Source organism: Pteronotus mesoamericanus, unplaced genomic scaffold, assembly GCF_021234165.1.
Source record: "Pteronotus mesoamericanus isolate MK-2021 breed Mesoamerican mustached bat unplaced genomic scaffold, CSHL_Meso_final contig_56, whole genome shotgun sequence".
Taxonomy (NCBI): Eukaryota; Metazoa; Chordata; class Mammalia; order Chiroptera; family Mormoopidae; genus Pteronotus; species Pteronotus mesoamericanus.
In genome coordinates, this window is record NW_026555201.1 from 28103172 (window position 1) to 28122417 (window position 19246).

The following is a 19246-nucleotide window of genomic DNA, read 5'->3' on the forward strand; positions in this document are numbered from 1 at the left end:
TCCAGCTTCTGGTGCCTTCAGGAGCTCCTTGGCTTGTGGCTCCATCACTCCAATTCTCTGCCGCAGGCTTCATATGGCTTTCTCCTATCTACTTGGTATCTATGTGTCTTATAGGAACACTTATCATTAAATTTATCACCCAGATAATTATAAATGATTTCTTCTCAAGATCCTTAACTTAATTACATTTGCAAAGGTCTGTATTTATAAATTGTCACATTTACAGGTTCAGGGGATTAAGACATGGGCATACCTGTTTGGAGGGTCACCATTTAACCCACTATAACTTCCTTTCCTCCAAGGTCTTCCCGAAGCTGCCTCTGCCTCCCCCTGCAACTTCATCTCCCAAAGCTCTTTCTATGCATACAGGCTCTGCCCATTCTGGCTGCCTTTTACTTCCTTGCTTGAGGACAAGCTCCTTTCCATATTTTTTTTTTTACATATGCTATTCTCTACATATACTATTCTCTCTCTAGTCTTTGTCTAGCGAACTCCTCCTTCAAGTCATGAATTAAATCAAACTTTCACAAAGTGTTCTTCGACCCCATAAACTTAAGTATGTTGGCACAGTTATCATTCCTCAAAGCACCTTGTTCCTTTTCCCCACAGCCTTCAATTATTCTCCTGTTTCGAGTCGCACCTACCTATAATCTGTGTGTTCACTTTATTATCTGTGTCTATCACTAGACTGTGAATTCTTCATACCATTTCTGGCACACCTGTTTTGTTAACTTCCGTCTGTATACACAAGCACAGGGTAGCATCTGGCACGTATTAGCAATAACTAAATAAAGGAGTACTGAATAAAAAGAGTATGTGCCATTCCTTTTTTGAACAGGATTAAGTTCAGTGCAAATAAAGGGTTATAAGGGTAATCAGACTGCAGAGAACACTGCAGTAGACATCTCTCCCAGGCCAGCCTGAGAAAGATACCAAACTGGGCATACAAGGGGAAGGAGTACCTGATTTTTAGCAAGTTTTAAGGACTTCTCTACTCTTCAGTTCTGCCATGAACAAACTATACACCTAAGGAACTCATTCACCTTTTATAATAATCTCAACCTCCTGTTCAAAAGAATTAATTGAAGTTTTTCTGAACTTTAGGAAAAAGGTCCCAATACAAACTGATTTCCACACGCAACCTAATACTAAGCTGAGAGATTCACATTATATCTAACTTTCTTAAATTCTACTGAATTACAAAATGACTCAAATATTAATAATAAATATTACTGGCCTGTTTTGAAGTCTAATATGCAGAGATGGACACAGAAAGGAGAAACCTTTCCTAAGACACATGAAATTCTTCAGCCTCTTTTTTACCCTGAAGTTTTTTTTTTAATTGAAAGATAACTCACATACTATAAATTCCCCTTTCGCAAGTGTATCATTCAGTGTTTTGCCCGATTTGTATCACCTCTGTCGCTAAAATGTCATTAATTCCAGAACATTCTCATCACAACCACACCTCCACCCAAAAAACCCCATCCTTGTTAGCAATTATTTGCTGTTCCTCCCTCCCCCAGGCTCTGTGAACCACCAATGTACTGTCTCTACGGATTTTACAGTTGGCTCTTTATATTCATTAAACAGACAGAGGGAAATAAAATTATTTGCATAGGGTTGCAGCAACCTAGTAATAGAGTAAGATTTTAACACACGCATTCATAGCAACTTTTTAAATAGTGAGAAAAACAAGAGATCTGCGAAAACATGTTTAGCTCAAATATTCATATCTTAAATGTGGCCATAAGACATCTGATGTATAAAATAGAGTCCTTAAACTAATAATTCTCAGACAGTGTGTCAGGCTGGGGGAAGGCAGGAATGCAGGCAAGGTGTTAGGCAGGAATCACTCAAGAGGACTAGAGATGCTACTGGTGAACAGGACCTGCACTTAGGGACAGTGATGCAGAGAGGAGGTTGAAAAAGTGTGAGGCTATGGGGTTTATAGGACAGACTTTTTTTTTCAGCCCAGGATTGTGAAATTAGTGCTAATGTGTCCAGGTGCCCACTTGCTTTCTTTTATAGTGCTCTCAAGGGGTCTCCGAGATCCCTGATTAATCTTAGTTTGTTTAAGTAGTTAATGCATAAACAGTGCTAACACCACTTTAGGATACTTGCTGGATAATGACACCTTGCAGGATAATACAGAAAACTTGGCTTTTCTATATGCTACTGTCTGCATTCTCAATTAGGTTAAAGAATTAAAAGCTTAATTTACTTCTGTTACAATCAGTAAATGTGTACACAGGAAAAGTGATCCCATAGACTAAAATAATCAGAATCCATTTGCACAAATAATTAGGCACACATTTTATTTTTTTTGTCTTAATCAGTATTGCAAATATCATTAACGAAAGGAAAACATTATGGAAACCACTCATCACACAGAAGAAAATCCATCATTGAAAAGATAGTAATTCTGAACCTCATCATTCTTTGCGCTCATTTAAAAATATTAAAATAGCAATTCAAAAAGACAAGTCAAAACTAAGTATTTTATCAATTCAAATTGAGATCATAAATCAACTAGGACTATACAACTTAAAAATAACATTTTGTTTTCGACCTAGAAAAGTGATCTGCCAACATATAATGAATACAAATTTTCTTTTACAAACAAGTTATTTTGAGTTATAGAGACCCTGCAGATGACTAGCTTATCTTTTTTTTTTTTTAATAAAAATGACTTAAAAATGCCTATTTAGCTAGCCAAACTATTCCTAGCCTTGGATACTAAATGATACAGTGACTGATCATTTTAAGTTGCAACTTCTTTTCCACCAAATATTTTACTAAAACTGTTATTAATCATGTAAATTAACATAAAACGTTAACTCTTAATTGTCCACCACAAAAGAGAGCTTTGGTACAAATAAATTAGAAGGCATCTAAATATATACAGGTTGCAGTTTTATAGTGTGTTTTAAGAATTAAATTGGAAATGCCTATGAATGAAACTATGAAAGTCTAATTCGTCTGTTACCTATAATGTGAGGAATGAACAGCCTAATTGTTCCAAATTATTGATATAAATAAAGCACTAGCTTAAAATTTCTTCCAAAAAGATTAATGGGTTACACCCTGAAATTTAGAACAAAAGTAAATAGAGAGTTAAGTACTCCTTTATTTTCAATGCTCCCTTTCCCACTTGACATTCACAGCAAAGTACTAGAATAAAAATAATTCCAGTAAGTACTTTCAGACTATATCACTTTTAGTTCTGCCATTTGATAGGGGGCTAAGTAGAACAAAAATAAATAAATAAATGTTAAAAGAAAAGCTAATTTAATAATTTAAAAAGGCAGACTTAGCAAGAGGAGAGGGTGGGTTTATGTAAATATCTGTTCTTAGTCAACCCTTTTGTAAAATTCAGACACCATTATAAATTCTACTTAAATCACAGCCAGGGCCATGCACCTTGCACATGAAATCTGGGCAATTCTTTGATAAACTTTAAGACTGCCAGATAACTTATGGAAAGTTAATAACATTTTCATTTTAAGAGACAAAAAAGAAACTATTCAAGATACTGAGCAATTTTACTTTTTGAAATGGCCATCTCAAAGTTGCTGCTTTCTAGATCATTAAGAAGACACTGAAAACAACTTTTCCTGAGTACTGTGAACTAATTCTTTGTGGAGCATGCATTTTCATAAACCTAGACCAAAGTGAACAAATTGAGATTTCATTCTAAACTTAGCCTGTGATTTCTAGCTATAACATTGGAATAAAACCAGTAATAATACTTTTGTTTAAGTATTCAAATTATTTAGTTTGGAAAATATTTACATCCCTAGCCCAAATTATTTAGCATCCTTAGCCAAAGGGATGAAAAATATTTACATCCTTAGCCCAAAAGGTTACTTACAGTTTGAAAGATGAAAGATAAAAACAAAAATTGGTTCAATAACTGTCAAAATGAAATTAATACAAACACTGACCACAACAACTTTACATACACTCAATCCAAAATAAATCACTGCAAGGTAAGCTCAGCTCACTTAAGTATTAAAACCATTTATCTTTTCCAGCTTCGTAACTGGACTGAGTGTTGCTCAACAACATTACTTATGTTAAGAGTGAAGAGATAAAAAGTGTTGTAAAAGGTTGCACAGTAACTGAATCTGAGATGGGTGTACTGTATTATCATAACATTTCAAAGCTCGAGGGGGAATGCAAGAGCTAATCTGTCACCCACATTTTATAGGTGAGGAAACTGAGGCCCAAACTGAGTCATTTGGCCAAAGGAGTTGACCAAAGTCATATTCCTGGGCTGCGCTATTCATTCATTCAGTTAGTCATTCTCCCACTTACTGAAAGCCACCGTAAGTGCTAGGCTCAGTGCTGGGTGCTGAAAAGGCAGCATTCAACACCGTAGAGCTGGGCTTTTTTCCTAGTCTTCTTAAAATACATCCTGAAATGCCCTAATCAGCAAGAACTCTCAGAAGAGTCCCTCCGCCTTTGCAAAACCAGGCCCACTTTCAGTTTCACACATTTCAGTAAACACAGTTGGGTTTAACTTTAGAGAGGCCTCAATTGTATTTACTTTAAGTGATTAAGCATTAACAAAGGGAAGGAAGTACAGTATTCTAAATGAGTCTCTTTCTAATACATTCATAACTTAAAAGAAGTGCAATCAGAAAATGCTCTAACACACAAAAAGGTTCACAGACAGGACAGCTTACGAAATAAGAGCGATTAGAGGTATCAGTACAGATCATTTAAGTCCAACAGCTCAAGTTTACAAGTGTGGAATGTAAAGACCACCCCATTTTACTCAGACGTGGGTATAATTTTTCAAGATGTCTATCTGTTAAAAAGACCTCCAAATTCACATTCAAATTAATGCCCTCTTCTAATTACACATGTATCTAAACCAGGCCTTTCTCCTTAAAATAAATTTTTTTGATTTCCATCTGATTTTTGAAAATTAGAACAAAAAAATAAACAAAACCTAAAATTTAACATGCTGGCTAAAGGACTTCAAATTCTATGTACAATCAAAACAGCTACAGCTCAAACTGCACATTTATGAGTTTTGTTAAAAAATGACATGTGCAGTGAACTTACCCATCAACATGAATCATCTTATTTTACTTGGACTTTTACATTCTTTAATATCAAGTCTGGCACTTAAATGTTTTGTGTGTATCTCAATTCACAGTCAACTTCTTTAAGAAGAGGAAACCATATTGACAGAGCCCTGAAATAAAACGACCTATGAGTGAGGCACTTTCAAATATTAAACAGCAGCTCTCTGTGCATCAGTTTCAGTGTTCTATACCAAAATGAACCACAGATTATACAGAGCCCTTGCAGATGAACACCGGTTGATGTCTGATAACATACAATCTTCACTGAGGCTCTCTGACTCTCCTGAATACATCATCAGCTCAGGGCCAAAGTGCTGTTGTGCTCTTTTAGTTCTCAAACTTCCAGATTTGATTTTTATCTAGAGCATCACAAGTTCTCATTTGAACATCGGGTCGGCCCTCAGGTGTCCTATAAGCACTAAGACACAGTCCTGAGAATGGATGAAAAATGGTTCCATCTTCTTTAAAATGCCAAATAATGTTTGTTGGCACAGGGGACCCATCTTTCGGGCAATTTTGCATTCCTACGTGATTTTTTTGCTCAGGAACCTCTGCACATAACTCTGTCACAGAATTAAACCTGATTTCTTTGTTTGAAGTATATTCAAAGAATTGATTGCCTCCTTGACCATGGCAACCAAACAGTGAAAGGTTAGCACCTGTGGGGTTGTTGTCAGGAGAATTATAATCTAAACATTCGGAAGAGATCCCCATGCTGCGAATAGCTCCGTGCCAGCCTGGCCTATCCTCTGGAACATGTAAATTCGAAAACACATTTTTCAAATACCAGTCAAAGCTCTTGCACTTCAGCCGTTCTCTTAGTAATTTTCTTTCAGAAATATCACCATAAGGTTCCTTCCTTGCTGGAGGGTTTCGATTGTAGAAATGCTCTTTGTACCCGTCCATCCACACTTCCGCTGCCCGAGCAGTGTTCTGTAGGAAGTTGGGTCGAGCATACGGAGCCCGCTTAGGGAATACATGGCCCACGTGGGAACACGGGTGGATCTCCAGTTTACCTCCACACTGCCACACCCTAAAAGACAGTTCCAGGTTTTCACCTCCCCACACTTCCATCCCAGTGTCATACGTTCCAAGGTACTCAAAATACTTCCTGCTGACAGCAAACAGTCCGCCCGCCATGGTGGGCGATCTGATCGGGTCAATTCTTGATTTCCGCCTGTCCCTTTCATGTTTGGGGACAGAATGCCACTGGAACGTTAAACGCCAGTCAAACCCGCCAATCATGGGTTCCCCGGTCTGCATGTAAAATTCAAAAGTATTCCAATCAATGGTATCTATAACAGGACAAACAATTACTGTTTCATCCTCCCCAATCCTTTCCAAAAGTGGTTCCAACCAACCAGAATTACACTCACAGTGACAATCCAGGAAAGTGAGAACATCCCCAGTAGCAAAAGTGGCCCCGATCAGGCGGGCCCTAACCAGCCCCTCCCGCTTATTTGTTCTAATCAAGCGGACTCTATCCAGATTGCTGATATAAGTTTCAAGTTGTGTCTTCAAATAAACTCTGTCACTCAAGTCATCAACTAAGATGATCTCCTTCAGGAGGACTGCAGGAGAGGTTTCTAAAACACTGTGGATGGTGCGGAGCAAAGTCGACCACGCTTCATTATAGAAAGCAATGATAACAGAGGTGGTGGGAAGTCGCCTATAGTTAAACGTCTTGGATTTACACTCGTACATTCTTTTATCCTCTATGTGGCGGTGCAGGGAAATTCTGTCACTGAGGTAAATATTAATAGCATATCTCTCAATGAGTTCTTCTTGCTGCTTCAGTTCAGCCTCGTTGAGCTGCAGCCTGCTGGCTTTCCCCCACTCCCCAAGTGCATGGGAATCCGCAGGGGGCTTCTCATACAGCGGTCGGGACCAGTCCTCCACCCTTTTCTCGGGGTCTGGGAGCTGCCTTGGCCCCCGCTCCCAGACAAGACCAGTTCCCGAGGAGGCATGGAAAGTGGAGACCGAGAGTTCCACCAGGACATAGGCCACAGTTAAAAGCGCAAGCAACAGGCAGCTTTTGCCTGCCCAGGTCCACCTCACGGCCATCCGGATCCTCACGGCTAGGGTGCAGACGCGGCCACCGGAGTCACCACGCGCGGGAAGAACTGCGGGATCCGCCACTTGAGTTCCCGACTCAGGCAGGAGCCAACTTCCGAGCAGGTCCCTCCTTTCCTGCAGGCCCTCAGCTCCCTTCCAGCCCCAGGGGTTCCCCGGAGGTCACCTTAGACCTCTCAGTCATCCGCCTCCGGCTCAGCCCCGGCTCCTCTCTCCGCACTTCCTCCTGCACGTCTCTCAACTTTTTCACAAACTCTCTCGCCAACACCCCACCCTCCCGGGCCGAACACAAAGCCCTGCCCTTCCCACTCGCTCCTCCTGGTGGTTAATTCGCGGAACTGTCCAGACAGGTCCAGGCCTATAGGCGACTGTGCGAGAGGGATGGGCTGGGGACCGGTACTGATCTGGGTGGTCCAGGCTCCGGCCCATTCGCGCTCCCGGCGCGGGGCTCCCCGCGTCCCCGGACGCCCTCCGCCTCCACAGAGGCCCTCGGTGGTTCTCCCGGAGGCCCAGCGTGGACCGAAGGCAAGACTGCCGACCAGCTGCGCGTTTGCCCCATCACAAAAAGGAAACAACAAAAGAATAAAACTTACCAAGTTGTTTGCCGTTGGGGCTAAAATCCACGGAGGTTATTGCAGCTTTGTGGCCCTTAAAGTAACGCTCCAGAACAGGGTCCTCCTAGGAAGGAAAGTTACCAGGCTTTGAAAGCAGGTGCAGACCTCGAAAGCGGGGGATCGGGGATGTAGGCGGTCCCTTCCCACGGGGTCCGGCCTGGGAACGGCACAAACGCTGTCGGTCCGTCCGCTAGGAGGATGCCCCAGGGGCGCGCGCGCGGAGGCAGCCCTACAGGGAGACGAGGGCGCCAAGCTCCCCCGCACAGCCGGCCAAATCCTCGGTCCACGCTTCCCAGAACCCTGCGCCCCTGCGAAACCCCCCGGGGCAGCTTTTTGAAATGCAGGTTCTCAGGACCCGCCCGCCGGCAGGCAGTCACCGGTGCGAGGCGGCCCGGGCTTGGGCACCCTTAAAACTCCCCCCCGAGGTGATTCTGACGCAGACGCTCCACGGAAACCCTTAGAGAATTCGGGGGGCCATTCGCCTGCAGGGGCTCGGTCTCCACCTCCGAGCCGCGGGAAGGCGCGCCCGGGAGCCCGGCCAGGGCTGGGTGCCCCCGACGCCCCACTATCACAGGGTGAGGCGCGGGAGCCCGGGGCGGGCGGCGAGGAGCTGGGGATTCATGACCCGGCAGCGGACACCTGCCTCCACCTCCCGCCAGGTGCGGGCGCAGCCCCGACCTGGCCCCGCAGCCCGCGGAACCGGCGCCGGGGAGTTGCTCCCCAGCCCGTCCTTACCGGGGCGGAGGCCATGGGGGGAGCGGTGGGCGCCCGGTTCCTGCCGGTGGGGGAACCCGGGGAAAGGAAGGGGATGGGAGTGAAATGGGGGACCGTGCGACGCCCGGAACCGTCTGCCCCGAGCCGCGGCGCCTCCCGGTCACTACAACAACGGCGGCCCAGTCAAACCCGCGCTCCAGGCGTGGCCAGCGGAGCCCGGAGGCTCCGCCGGCGCCGGGGAGAGCCGGGTGAACTCCAGCTCGCCGGCCGGACGCCCCTGGGTCAGGTGCAACCACACACCTAAGCCAAAGTGTATTAACACTCGCGCTCCTCTCGGCTAGACACCCCGAAGGAGAGAGCAGTCACCGGGACAGGACTGGGACCGGTGGGAGGGCGAGGGCAGTGAGTCTGCGATCGATGCAATCCGCGTTCTACTACTCATTAAAGAGACAGCACCTGCGAATTTCAAGTGGGTACCGGGGAGCTTGTTAAGAGGCGGGAAGCGGATTTGATCTGAAGTGGGGCAGCTTTCTAGTTATTAATGTACGCAGAGGAACTAAACCTCTGGAAAAAAAGATTTTAACTTTTTAATCATTGTTTTTCACACAATGCCCTAAGTGATAAATGGAATGAATGAATGCATATTGTGCATCCACTTAATGTTTTTTCTATTATAATCTCATTTGTGTACGTTTTGGAAAAGCCAATTTATACAGCAGCATATCTAAAGTCTTTAGGAAGACTTAGAAATAAACAGTGTATTTGTTTTGTCTGAACTATTAAGCCACACCCGCATAGGACTGAGCCATCTCTACAGCAGCCTTTCTTACACATAATATCGCTTGAGCTTCAGCAGCATTATGAAGGCTATAGAGCTATAAAATGTTACCAACGTTTGCAAATTATAAACTTGATTCTTGGATATTTTGTATAAAATTTCAAAGATCACACAGAGACAGCTCTTCCAATTCCAAGTCCATATCCTTTTGTACCCTGCCTCAAAGCATGAAGGACTCAGTTGAAAATTACGTGCAGAGTAAGGATTCTTGACAGCATAAGATGACATAACAGATCGCAGCTGGTAAAATACATGTTCTCCACAAAAATGAAAGACTACACACACACCTTAATTAGTTTCTCTAACTGTTGTCTAGAGATAGAATTTAGATATAAATAATACTGTTCTTAGCAATTAGGCAGATAGGAAATAGCTTTAGATTGCAGTGTTAGTTTAATTCTAGTTTGTTGAATATCTGCTCTACGGCTCGAAGGATACAAAGGTGACTGAGATGTTTTCTCTGCCCCCAAAAACTCAACAATCTAGGTTTTTGCTTGAGATTATGAAGTTCTGGAAGTAGATAATGGTGATAACTGCAAAACATCATGAATGCACTTAAGGCCAGTGAACTGTACTCTTAAAAAGAATTAAAATGGTAAATTTTATGTTATATATATTTGACTACAATAAAAAATAACTCTGGAAACTGAGGAATAACCAAGGCCTCAGAGTTTCTCACAGCGAAGACACATCTAATATTGGGTACCATAGACTAACAAAGAAAAAAACGGGTGGAGATATAGCTCAAAAGAAAACAAAAATATTAAGTACAGACTTTCTATGATCTTTAGTAAAAAAAACTTTTAAACTTTTTCTCAATTATCAAAAAATATGTGTTTTTAATTGAACAGGAAAATAATTACCTATTGTCCCATCACCTAAAAGTTGACCTTTTAAAAATTTATCAACTTCTTATCTTACGCTCACTGCATGCCAGGTACTCTTCTAAGAACCTTAAGAATTGTGACATCTACCCCTGGCTGGTGTGGCTCAGTGGATTGAGTGCTGACCTGCAAATCAAGGGGTCGCTGGTTTGACCCCCAGTCAGGGCACAGGCCTGGGTTGTGGGCCAGGTCCCCGGGGGGTGGGGGGGAGCACATGAGAGGCAACCACACATTGATGTTACTCTCCCTCTCTTTCTCCTTCCCCTCCCCCTCTCTAAAATTAAATAAAATCTTTTTTTAAAAAAAGAATTCTGACATGTAATCCTTGTAAGAATCTTATTGTAGGGATGCTATTTTTGCCATTCCCATTATACAGGTTAGAAAATTGATATGCAGAGACATTAAGTTACTTTCTTTGGTACACAACTGGCAGAGCTTTAGGTTTTAGTGGTGCCTCCACACTCCACTAACTTAATCACTAAGACATGATGCCTTTTGCATGATTACAAGCATATTGTAAAGATGTAAAAAGCCTGTATCCTAGTCTAACAGCAAATTTTACAAAAAGAAAACTGACATGTGCTTTGTTTACATTCCAGTGTTCTCACCTGTTGCTCCAAACTGCCCCTCCTGTGGTTCTTTTCCACAGGAGGGGCAGTTTGATTTTATTTGATTTTATTTCTTTTTGTGATTCCTCACCTTTGCAAACAGCTAAAGCTCAGACAGATATTTGGAAATATAGCCAAAGTTTGGGATATTTTTCCTAACCTCAAGACTTCTGAGTTCATGTAATTCTTCTGCTACAGTAAATATTTGGGACCCAACCTGGATGGCAGCCACACTCTTTCACAACATTTGAAAATCTACACAGTATCATTGAAAGCCAAGTACTAGGTAGGGCAACCTGATTCTTTCATTATCCCTCCTTTCACAGAACGCCCTCAAAGCAGAAACAGAACTTATTTACTTGGGCACTATAAAGGGCTGTTTTTATTTTAGCTCCAATCATTCCTAGGTTATTCACTTCAAAAGTTGAAAATTCAAGCAGAGCACAAAAGTGCCATCTACTGTTCACATCCCTGTGTGACACTTGGAGTGAAAATATTTTGTAGCCTGTTTCCAGGCACTGTTAACTCTTTTAGACACAGTTGCTCCAAGTACATAGAAAGGAAAGTATGTTTGAATCATTAAAGCGTTAATCTTGCTTTTGAAGACTGTCAGCGATTTATTTCAATCGAGATTCATTCTCCAAATCCTATCAATTGCATCCTCACAATTGATGTTATCTTCCCATCTTTCTGTCTCCTGGCCCCGTGCCTCCTGGCTCTCCACAGGCCCTCTTCCTCCACCTCCAAGGGAGGGCAGGGGTGTCCAGCCTTTTGGTGTCTCCGGGCCATACTGGAATGAGAAGAGTTGTCTTGGGACACACATTAAATACACAGACACTAACAAAAACTGATTAGTAAAAAAGAAGTCCGTGCATAATTTTTGTGATGTTCGCCACCACAGATACGCAAAAGAGTCCTCACATAATAACCCTAATCATGCAGCAGCCCTTTCGATAATCTTTTAAAATCTCCAAGCAGGTCCCAAGTTTGTGACCATTAATACAGAATATGTACATATCTAAGTAATAGTAATAAAACTTAGTAATAAAACTAAGTAATGTGTTAAGTAAATTTACGATGTTGTATTGGGCCACATTCATAGCCATCCTGGGCTGTGGGTTGGACACCACTGTCCTAGGGTGTTTCACTAATCCCTAACTCACTTTCTGACCTGAAGACTCACCTCCGTCTGTCTATCCCGCTGCTGCCAACAAATACACCAGAGTAGCTTGCTGAAAGTGCTGATTATTGGGCCCCACCCCACAGAGTTGATGTAGGCCATCTGGTGTGAATACTAGAAATCTGTGTATTCTCAAACAAGGTTTCCAGGTGATTATAATGTGCATCAATATTTGGAAGCCATTGGGCAAATCATACCAAAGGCTCTCTTTAAAATGTACTTTGTCACTTCATGGTCTGAGCCTTAAACTATTTCAGGCTGATGTTAAGCCATTACATTCACACTTTGGGGCCTTTTCTAGAACTAGTCCTCTAACTAGTTCTAGTGTTGGTAAGAATGCCTATATGACTCCCAGCTCCAACTTCTACACAAAGAAACCTATCTCAGGGCGGGGGAAGATACCGTAATTTTGTGAAATTGTATCCTCAGAAACTATCCCCTCCGCCCTCTATAAAAATATATCATTTCTTCCTTTGGTCCCTCATAGTATGCTACTTAAGAGTTCTCCTTTGCACTATTTTATGTTGCTACATTGTATCTATATTATGTGTATGTCTCTAACAGTTCTCACTGTAGAGAAAAGTCTGTAAAAATGAGGACTGTGTTGTATTCATCTTGTATCATTCTGTAGCCACCACAGTCCCTAACTCATAGCAGATACTCAGAAACTGTCATGTGAAGTAGTAAATCACTAAATACCATAAGAATGTTATGAGATGCCTGTATTGTGCCAATATGATTGTATTTTTATAGTGCCAAGTATTCTTAAGACATGTGAGAGGTGCTGGGAGATGATGTTCTTGTGTCAAGAAAGTTTATAGGAAAAGATGGGCATTTTTTTTAAATGGCCAGATTAGGCTAAATCAGTGGTTTTCAAATTTTAGTAGGCATTAAACTCACCTGAAGGACTTGTTAAAATGAAGGGAGCTGGGTCCCTCCCAGAGTTTCTGTTTCCGTAGGTCTGGGGCCCAAGAATTTGCATTTATAAAAAGTCCCTTGTTGGGATGCTTACGCTCTCAGTGAGCCAATCTGTGGCAATCATGAGATTAACGAAAAAGTGGGAGAGCAAGAGAGGAAGGAAGCAGAATGGCGTTTGCCATGGGCTGAGGGGTGGGAGAAATGGGGACATGTTGGCCAAAGGGTACAAACTTTCCGTTCTAAGTTCTGGGGATCTAATATACAGTACGGAGTTTATAATTAATGACACTGTATTATATACTCAAGAGTTGCTCTGAAAATAAAGATTTAATGTTCCCACCACCACCACCATAAAATGATAATTACGTAAGAAAAAAGATGCATTAACCTTATCGTGCTAACCATTTTGCTATATATCCGTATATCAATCATCACAATGTACATCTTACACTTACACAGTGTTATATGTCAATTATATCTCCATAAAGTTGGACAAAAAAAGAAGGGTAACAACAAGTGTTGGTAAGAATGTGGAGAAACTGAAACTCTCATAAGGGCATGGTGACAATGTAAAATGAGGTAGCTACTTTATACCTAGAAGTGGATTCCCCTCAAAATGTCAAACACATAGTTAGCATATCACCCAGAAATTCCACTCAATTATCATGTACCCAAGATAATTGAACATGTATGTCCACACAAAAACTTGAACACAAATGTTCATGGCAGCATTACTTGCAATAGCCAAAAGCAGACACAGCCCAAATGTCCATCAGCTGATTAATGAGTACACAAAACTGTAGTACACCCATACAATGAAATATTACCTGGCAATAAAAACAAATGAAGTACTAATTCATGCTACACCATGGATGAAACTTGAAAACATTATGCAAGTGAAAGAAGCCAGACATTTTGTCCCATTCAAATAAAATCTTCACAAGAGACAAATCCGTAGAGACAGCAGATTAGCAGTTCCCACGAACCAGGGGGGTGGGGGGTGGGGGCGAGGAATGAGGAGTGACTTCTAATGAGAAAGGGGTTTCTTTTAGGGGTGACGGAAATGTTCTGGTATTAAATAATAGTGATGGTTTCACCACTTGAGGAATATACTGAAAACCACTGCTTTTTATACTTAAAGTATTTTGTTTCTTTAAACAAACACAAATAACCACTATGTTTCAAAAACCAGAATGTAAACTCTGTATGTCATCCTCATGGGATCAGAATGAAAACATTACAAGACAAAAGTGATTAGTGAAGGACTCAACTGTGTTTATATGGGTAAAATGTTAAGTACCAGTGCATTTTAAAGTCAAGATGAGTAAGTAATTGGGAAAAGAAGAATGGCCTGGAAATTTCCATTCACTTCCATAAAAATAAATGAGTGAATCATTTTGGAGTCTAGCAACACAGAGGTAATACAGGTATTACTACCATCTGCTGCCTGGCAGGTAGTAAGAGTTTAATAGGAACTATATTCTTATCCCCCTATCTCCTGACCCACCTAAGATCTGAGTAAACACTCTTATCAGAGAAGGGAGAAGGGATGTAGGTCAGAGACAGTGCTGGGGCGTTTTAGCTTCCCCAGCCCCATGCACTCAGTCTGAGTCTCAGGGAGACAGGGGACCCAGGAAGAAGCAGAAGGAGCTGGTTTCTGATGGAGTCTGCTGAGATGCTGGCACGGACTGTGCTGCTTGGGTACCCTGGAGATGAAGTAGAAGCCAGCGTGACAAACGAGGAGGCGCCCTCCCAAGTCGACATAGACCGCAGCGTGGACTTGGCACCGTGAAGACTGCAGGGATATTACCTTGCTGGGTTGTTGTGAATTATTCACTTCCATTAGGTAATTTAAGTCAGCAGTTCTTCACTGGGGCAGTTTTTTTCCCCTTGGGGAGAGTTGGCAATGTCTACAGACATTTATGGCTATCCCAACCAGGTGTGCTGGTGCTATTGGCACCTGGTGGGTAGAGATCGGGGATGGTGCTGAACACCCTACAATGCACAGGACAGCCCCTCACAACAACTCTCCAGCCCCAAATGGCAGTAGTGCTGAGGTGAAAAACCCTTCATGCAAACAAGAGCATTTAGCACAGTGCCTAGTGCTCATTAGATACTAAATAAATGCTGATTCCCTCTAATGCACTCATCTTTTCCTGGTGTTCATAACACTTCAAATAATTAGCAATCTGCTCAACTCCCCATAAACACCAAAGTCTTCTTAATGTAAGACATACTTTCAAAAAAACCCCTGTTGTTTCTTGCATTGGCCTGAGATATGATCATTTATATGTATTTTTCCCTAAGTAACTTACCAAATCATGGTGGGTATCTGTTAATGGTATCCTAAACTTTGGAAAAAGTATACTGTACACACTTCTAATGATCTAGGCTTTTAGTTCCTGCATTGGGAGTTCTTTCAGTAGTGCCTGGGAACATATGAAAGTAACCTAGCTGGTTTTTTAAAATTTTCTTTTTTAAAAAATACATAATCATATTTTTATTACCATTTAGTCCCCTTATACCTCTCCCTTCAGCAATCACCACCCTGTCGTCCATATCCATGAGTCCTTTTTCTTTTTCACCTAGCTGATTTTTATCCCCATTTACATAGTCAGTAATTAACTTTTCTCCTGCTGCTGCTGACAAATGCTGTTGTCAAATTCTGCCAGTTCTAATCTTTTTCTATGATGAATATGCAGAGCAACAAAGAAACCAAGAACACCAGTTTTGGAAGAGGTCCCAAGAGCAAGTTTTTTGATTCCTTCCTTTTAGAGATGGGGAACCCGGGGTCTAGGCTCACTGACTTGCCCAACTCCATTCAGCTGGACAGGGACAGGCTCAAGCCTGTGAGTTGATGCTCTGGATTCCAGTTCAGGGCTGTCCCTTAAATAAGCACAAATGTGTACTTTATTCAAAATGAGCTCGGCAAAAGATTACAACTTTTAATCCATTTCGTGTGACTTAGTGACATCTCTAATGGACATAGTTTTGGTCCTCGGGCTGTTTTGATATATTCATTCCACAAACGTGAACACACTAGTGGGAACCAGGCAGCATAGTAGGTACTAGACGTATAAAGATAAGTAAAAATGGGTACAAGGATAGAAAACTCACTTACCTTCTAGGCCCCTGCAGGGAACAAAAATGAGCGAGGTGGTCCAAGGAAAAGAAAAACATTGATTTGAAAGGATATATGCATTCCAGGTTCACTGTGGCATTATTTACAATAGCCAAGTCACGGGAGCAACCTAGCTGTCCATGGATAAACAAATGGGTAAAGAAGATGTGCGCTATATATACAATGGACTATTAATCAGCAATAAAAAAAGAATAAAATCTTACCATGTGTGACAATATAGATGGACCTAGAGAACATTATGCTATGTGTAATAAATCAAATAGAGAAAGAGAAATACATATGATTTTATTTATATGTGGAATCTAAAAAAAACAAAACAGAAACAGACTTACAGTTACAGAGAACAAACTGATGGTTGCCAGAGAGGAGGGGAAGTTGGGGGACTGGGTGAAAAGGTGAAGGGTAATAAGAGGTACAAACTTCCAGTTATAAAAGTAATCCATGGGGATATAGTGTACTGCCCCAGAGAATACAATCAATAGTATAATAACTTTGTATGGTGACAGGTGGTTACAAAACTTATAGCGGTGATCACATCATAAAATATGTAAATGTCAAATCACTATGTTACACATGTGAAACTAATATCACATGTCAATTATACTTCAGTAAAAAAAAAAAGAAAAGAAAAATGAGTGAGGCAGGCTAGATTGTAAGGTTGCCAGCTACAAAAAACAAGGTGCCCAAAATGAATTGCATGAATAGCTTGGGACACATTTACACTTGGTGAATCACTGAAGTTATTATGATAGCTGGAAATCCAGAATTTTAGTTAAAATCTCCCTAATTTTAAAAGTTCTAAACTGATTTGAAAAATCGTGAAGCCTGCGTAGTCCATAAAACAAAAATCAGGTCTATGGATTCTGATGGTGTCTAAGGAAGCCCTAAAATAAGTCCTCTCTTTCCCAACCTAATGGAAAAGCAGTTGAGCTCTGCAGGTTTCAGACAGACAAAGGTGAAATGTCAAGCCTTGATACTAATGATATAACACTGAAGGATTTGACTCAGGTATACAACCAAACAGGCTTGCGAGCTGGCCATTGAATTAAACTAACCCCCCTCTCCCCTAACCCAGCTCTTTACCCCAGGAAAGCAGCGATTGCGCTACAGCCAAGACAGCAAACCAGAGTACTCCCTTATTGCAGACAGAACGTGTGAAGAGAGGGGAGAGTGGCAGAGGCTGAGCTGAGTGTGCTCCCCTTTCTTCCCAAATCCCTGCCACCCCTCACTTCCCCCACCCTCCACCCCTTCCAGGACAAGAAAGCAAAAAGAAAGAGGCCAACGTGTTTTTCCAGAGCAGTCCCTCCCTGTGGAAGCAAGGGCTGCAGAATAAGCTCCCCCAACCCCCAACAAGGTGGATTTGGCCCATGAGTCTCCAGTTTTGCTCACCTGACCTTCAAAGTTCATACAGTTCAGTAGAGAGCTGATGTAATTAGGTGCATCAGTGTGCTACCAGTGCTTTAATGAACATCTACACAGGATCTGTGACCACAGCGGTGAATTCTACCCACGGTAAGGTGTGTATATGAGTTAGGAAGTTACAGAGGGACTCTTCCTGCCCTTTCTGTCTCAGTTTCTGCTGTAGCCTCAAGACAACAGGCTGTAAGTACTCCACACTCTCATGGGAAGGGCTGGAATATCTATGCAGGAATTGCAATGAGGAGGCAAACAAACACAGAAAAACAAACAAACAAACAAACAAAAAACCCAGATTGTGACTCTCAGCAAATATTCGTCTCAAGGTTGAGTTTGAAATAAGAATTTTTTGAGAGCGTGTCAGCGTGTTTGTGTCTCAGCCCTCCTCCCATGCCCACTGGGGAAGAGGAGAGGCTAACTTCCCCTCCCTTGAGAGATTTGACTGTCTCAGATATGTACCTCTGGCTGTTTGCTGAGCACAGTGACTGTGATGTGACTCATGCCTGTGAACTCAAGAGGATGTGGTTGGGCTGGCTGCTCTCAGGACAGAGAGAGCAGAAACCAGACTGCTCTCGGAGCAGGCTGCTTCCTACTGAAGACAGGGGCCAGGGTGCACGAGTGTCTCTCCAGGACCCCGTATGAGCTGCATGGGGCAGAGAGAGCAGGCCTGCAGCCTGAAAGAGCCCAAAGAGATGTCATAAACTCATAGGGGAAGAAATAAATGTGACATACAAAGACAAATGCATTGTCTGCATCCCATCCTCTGTGCTGGTCCATTGGTTAAAATAAACTGGAAGTCAGTGGGCAAGGGAGCTCACAGGCAATGTCTATACAGACCAGCATGCTGAGGCCCGAAGCAGAGTGGGTGGAGTGGAGGATAGAACCAGAAGTGTGCACAGAAAACACCCACCGCAGAAGAAGGGGCACAGATCTGGAGGAACAAATAGAAAATAACAGAAAACTTCCTGAGGGCTCTGAAATGTCATTGAAGGTTTCAAAGTTATGAGCACCGTTAGCCTCTAGAGAGAGCTCAAGGATTTCTCTCCTTTCACTCACTCACTTGGAGGAGAATGTCAATGGAGGTTAAGGACCACGTAGACCACAAGGAAAGAGCCTTCTGCTAGGGGATGGAACTGGGAGGTATAAAGGGATTGTTCCTGGGATGGATTTGTAATACTAGCATTTAATATCATCAAAGCTAAGACTAAGTATTCACAGTCTGCCAAGTTCTTGATTCTTGTTTAGTAAATGAGAGTCAAGGGGTAATTACCACTGTAATTCCCAGTTTATAGATTCGGACTGTTAGAGCCTTGACCTGAACCCATATCACAACCCACTAGACTATGCTTGGGTCTTTTTTTCTCCTCGGTTTAGTCAACTGGATCAAAGGTTGCCCTTTCTTAGAAGGCCCAGCAAAACCAGCACAAGGTCTAGGGAAAAAGGGACCTGAAAAGAGAGTGAGCTTTCTATGTTAGGATTTATCTTCACTTAACAATTTGAAGCACATATTTAATGACTGAGTACTGGCCACCTGTCAGACTCTGAGCCAGGTGCCAGGGATACCCAGGTGAACACAGGGAGTGACACTATAATATAGCACCTAAGACATTTCAGAACCTGAGTGGATTTGAGCTCCCAGTCTACTATGTGCTACCTGAGGGACCCAGGGCCAGTCCCTTAAGTCACTTAACTCTCTGTTTCCTCATCCCTAAAGTATACATAATAAATAAGTAAATATAAAGGACTTAGAACAATAACAG

The 19246-nt window shown here is 42.3% G+C and overlaps 2 protein-coding genes across 5 annotated transcripts in view; both read right to left on the reverse strand.

Moving 5' to 3' along the window:
* POC1B (POC1 centriolar protein B) overlaps positions 1–8629 on the reverse strand; it is a 107820-nt gene extending 99191 nt beyond the window's left edge. For all 4 annotated transcript variants that reach the window (XM_054580183.1, XM_054580184.1, XM_054580186.1 and 1 more), the window contains exons 1-2: positions 8522–8629; positions 7766–7850 (exon numbers count right to left, since the gene is read on the reverse strand). In XM_054580183.1, coding sequence (XP_054436158.1) covers positions 7766–7850; positions 8522–8536 — 100 coding nt within the window. In that variant the 5' untranslated portion in view covers positions 8537–8629. The remainder of the gene's footprint in view (positions 1–7765; positions 7851–8521) is intronic.
* GALNT4 (polypeptide N-acetylgalactosaminyltransferase 4) lies at positions 4282–7396 on the reverse strand. Its single transcript, XM_054580181.1, has one exon. It carries the CDS (start codon positions 7161–7163, stop codon positions 5427–5429), a length of 1737 nt encoding a protein of 578 aa, XP_054436156.1. The 5' UTR covers positions 7164–7396; the 3' UTR covers positions 4282–5426.
* Positions 8630–19246: the final 10617 nt, after the last annotated feature.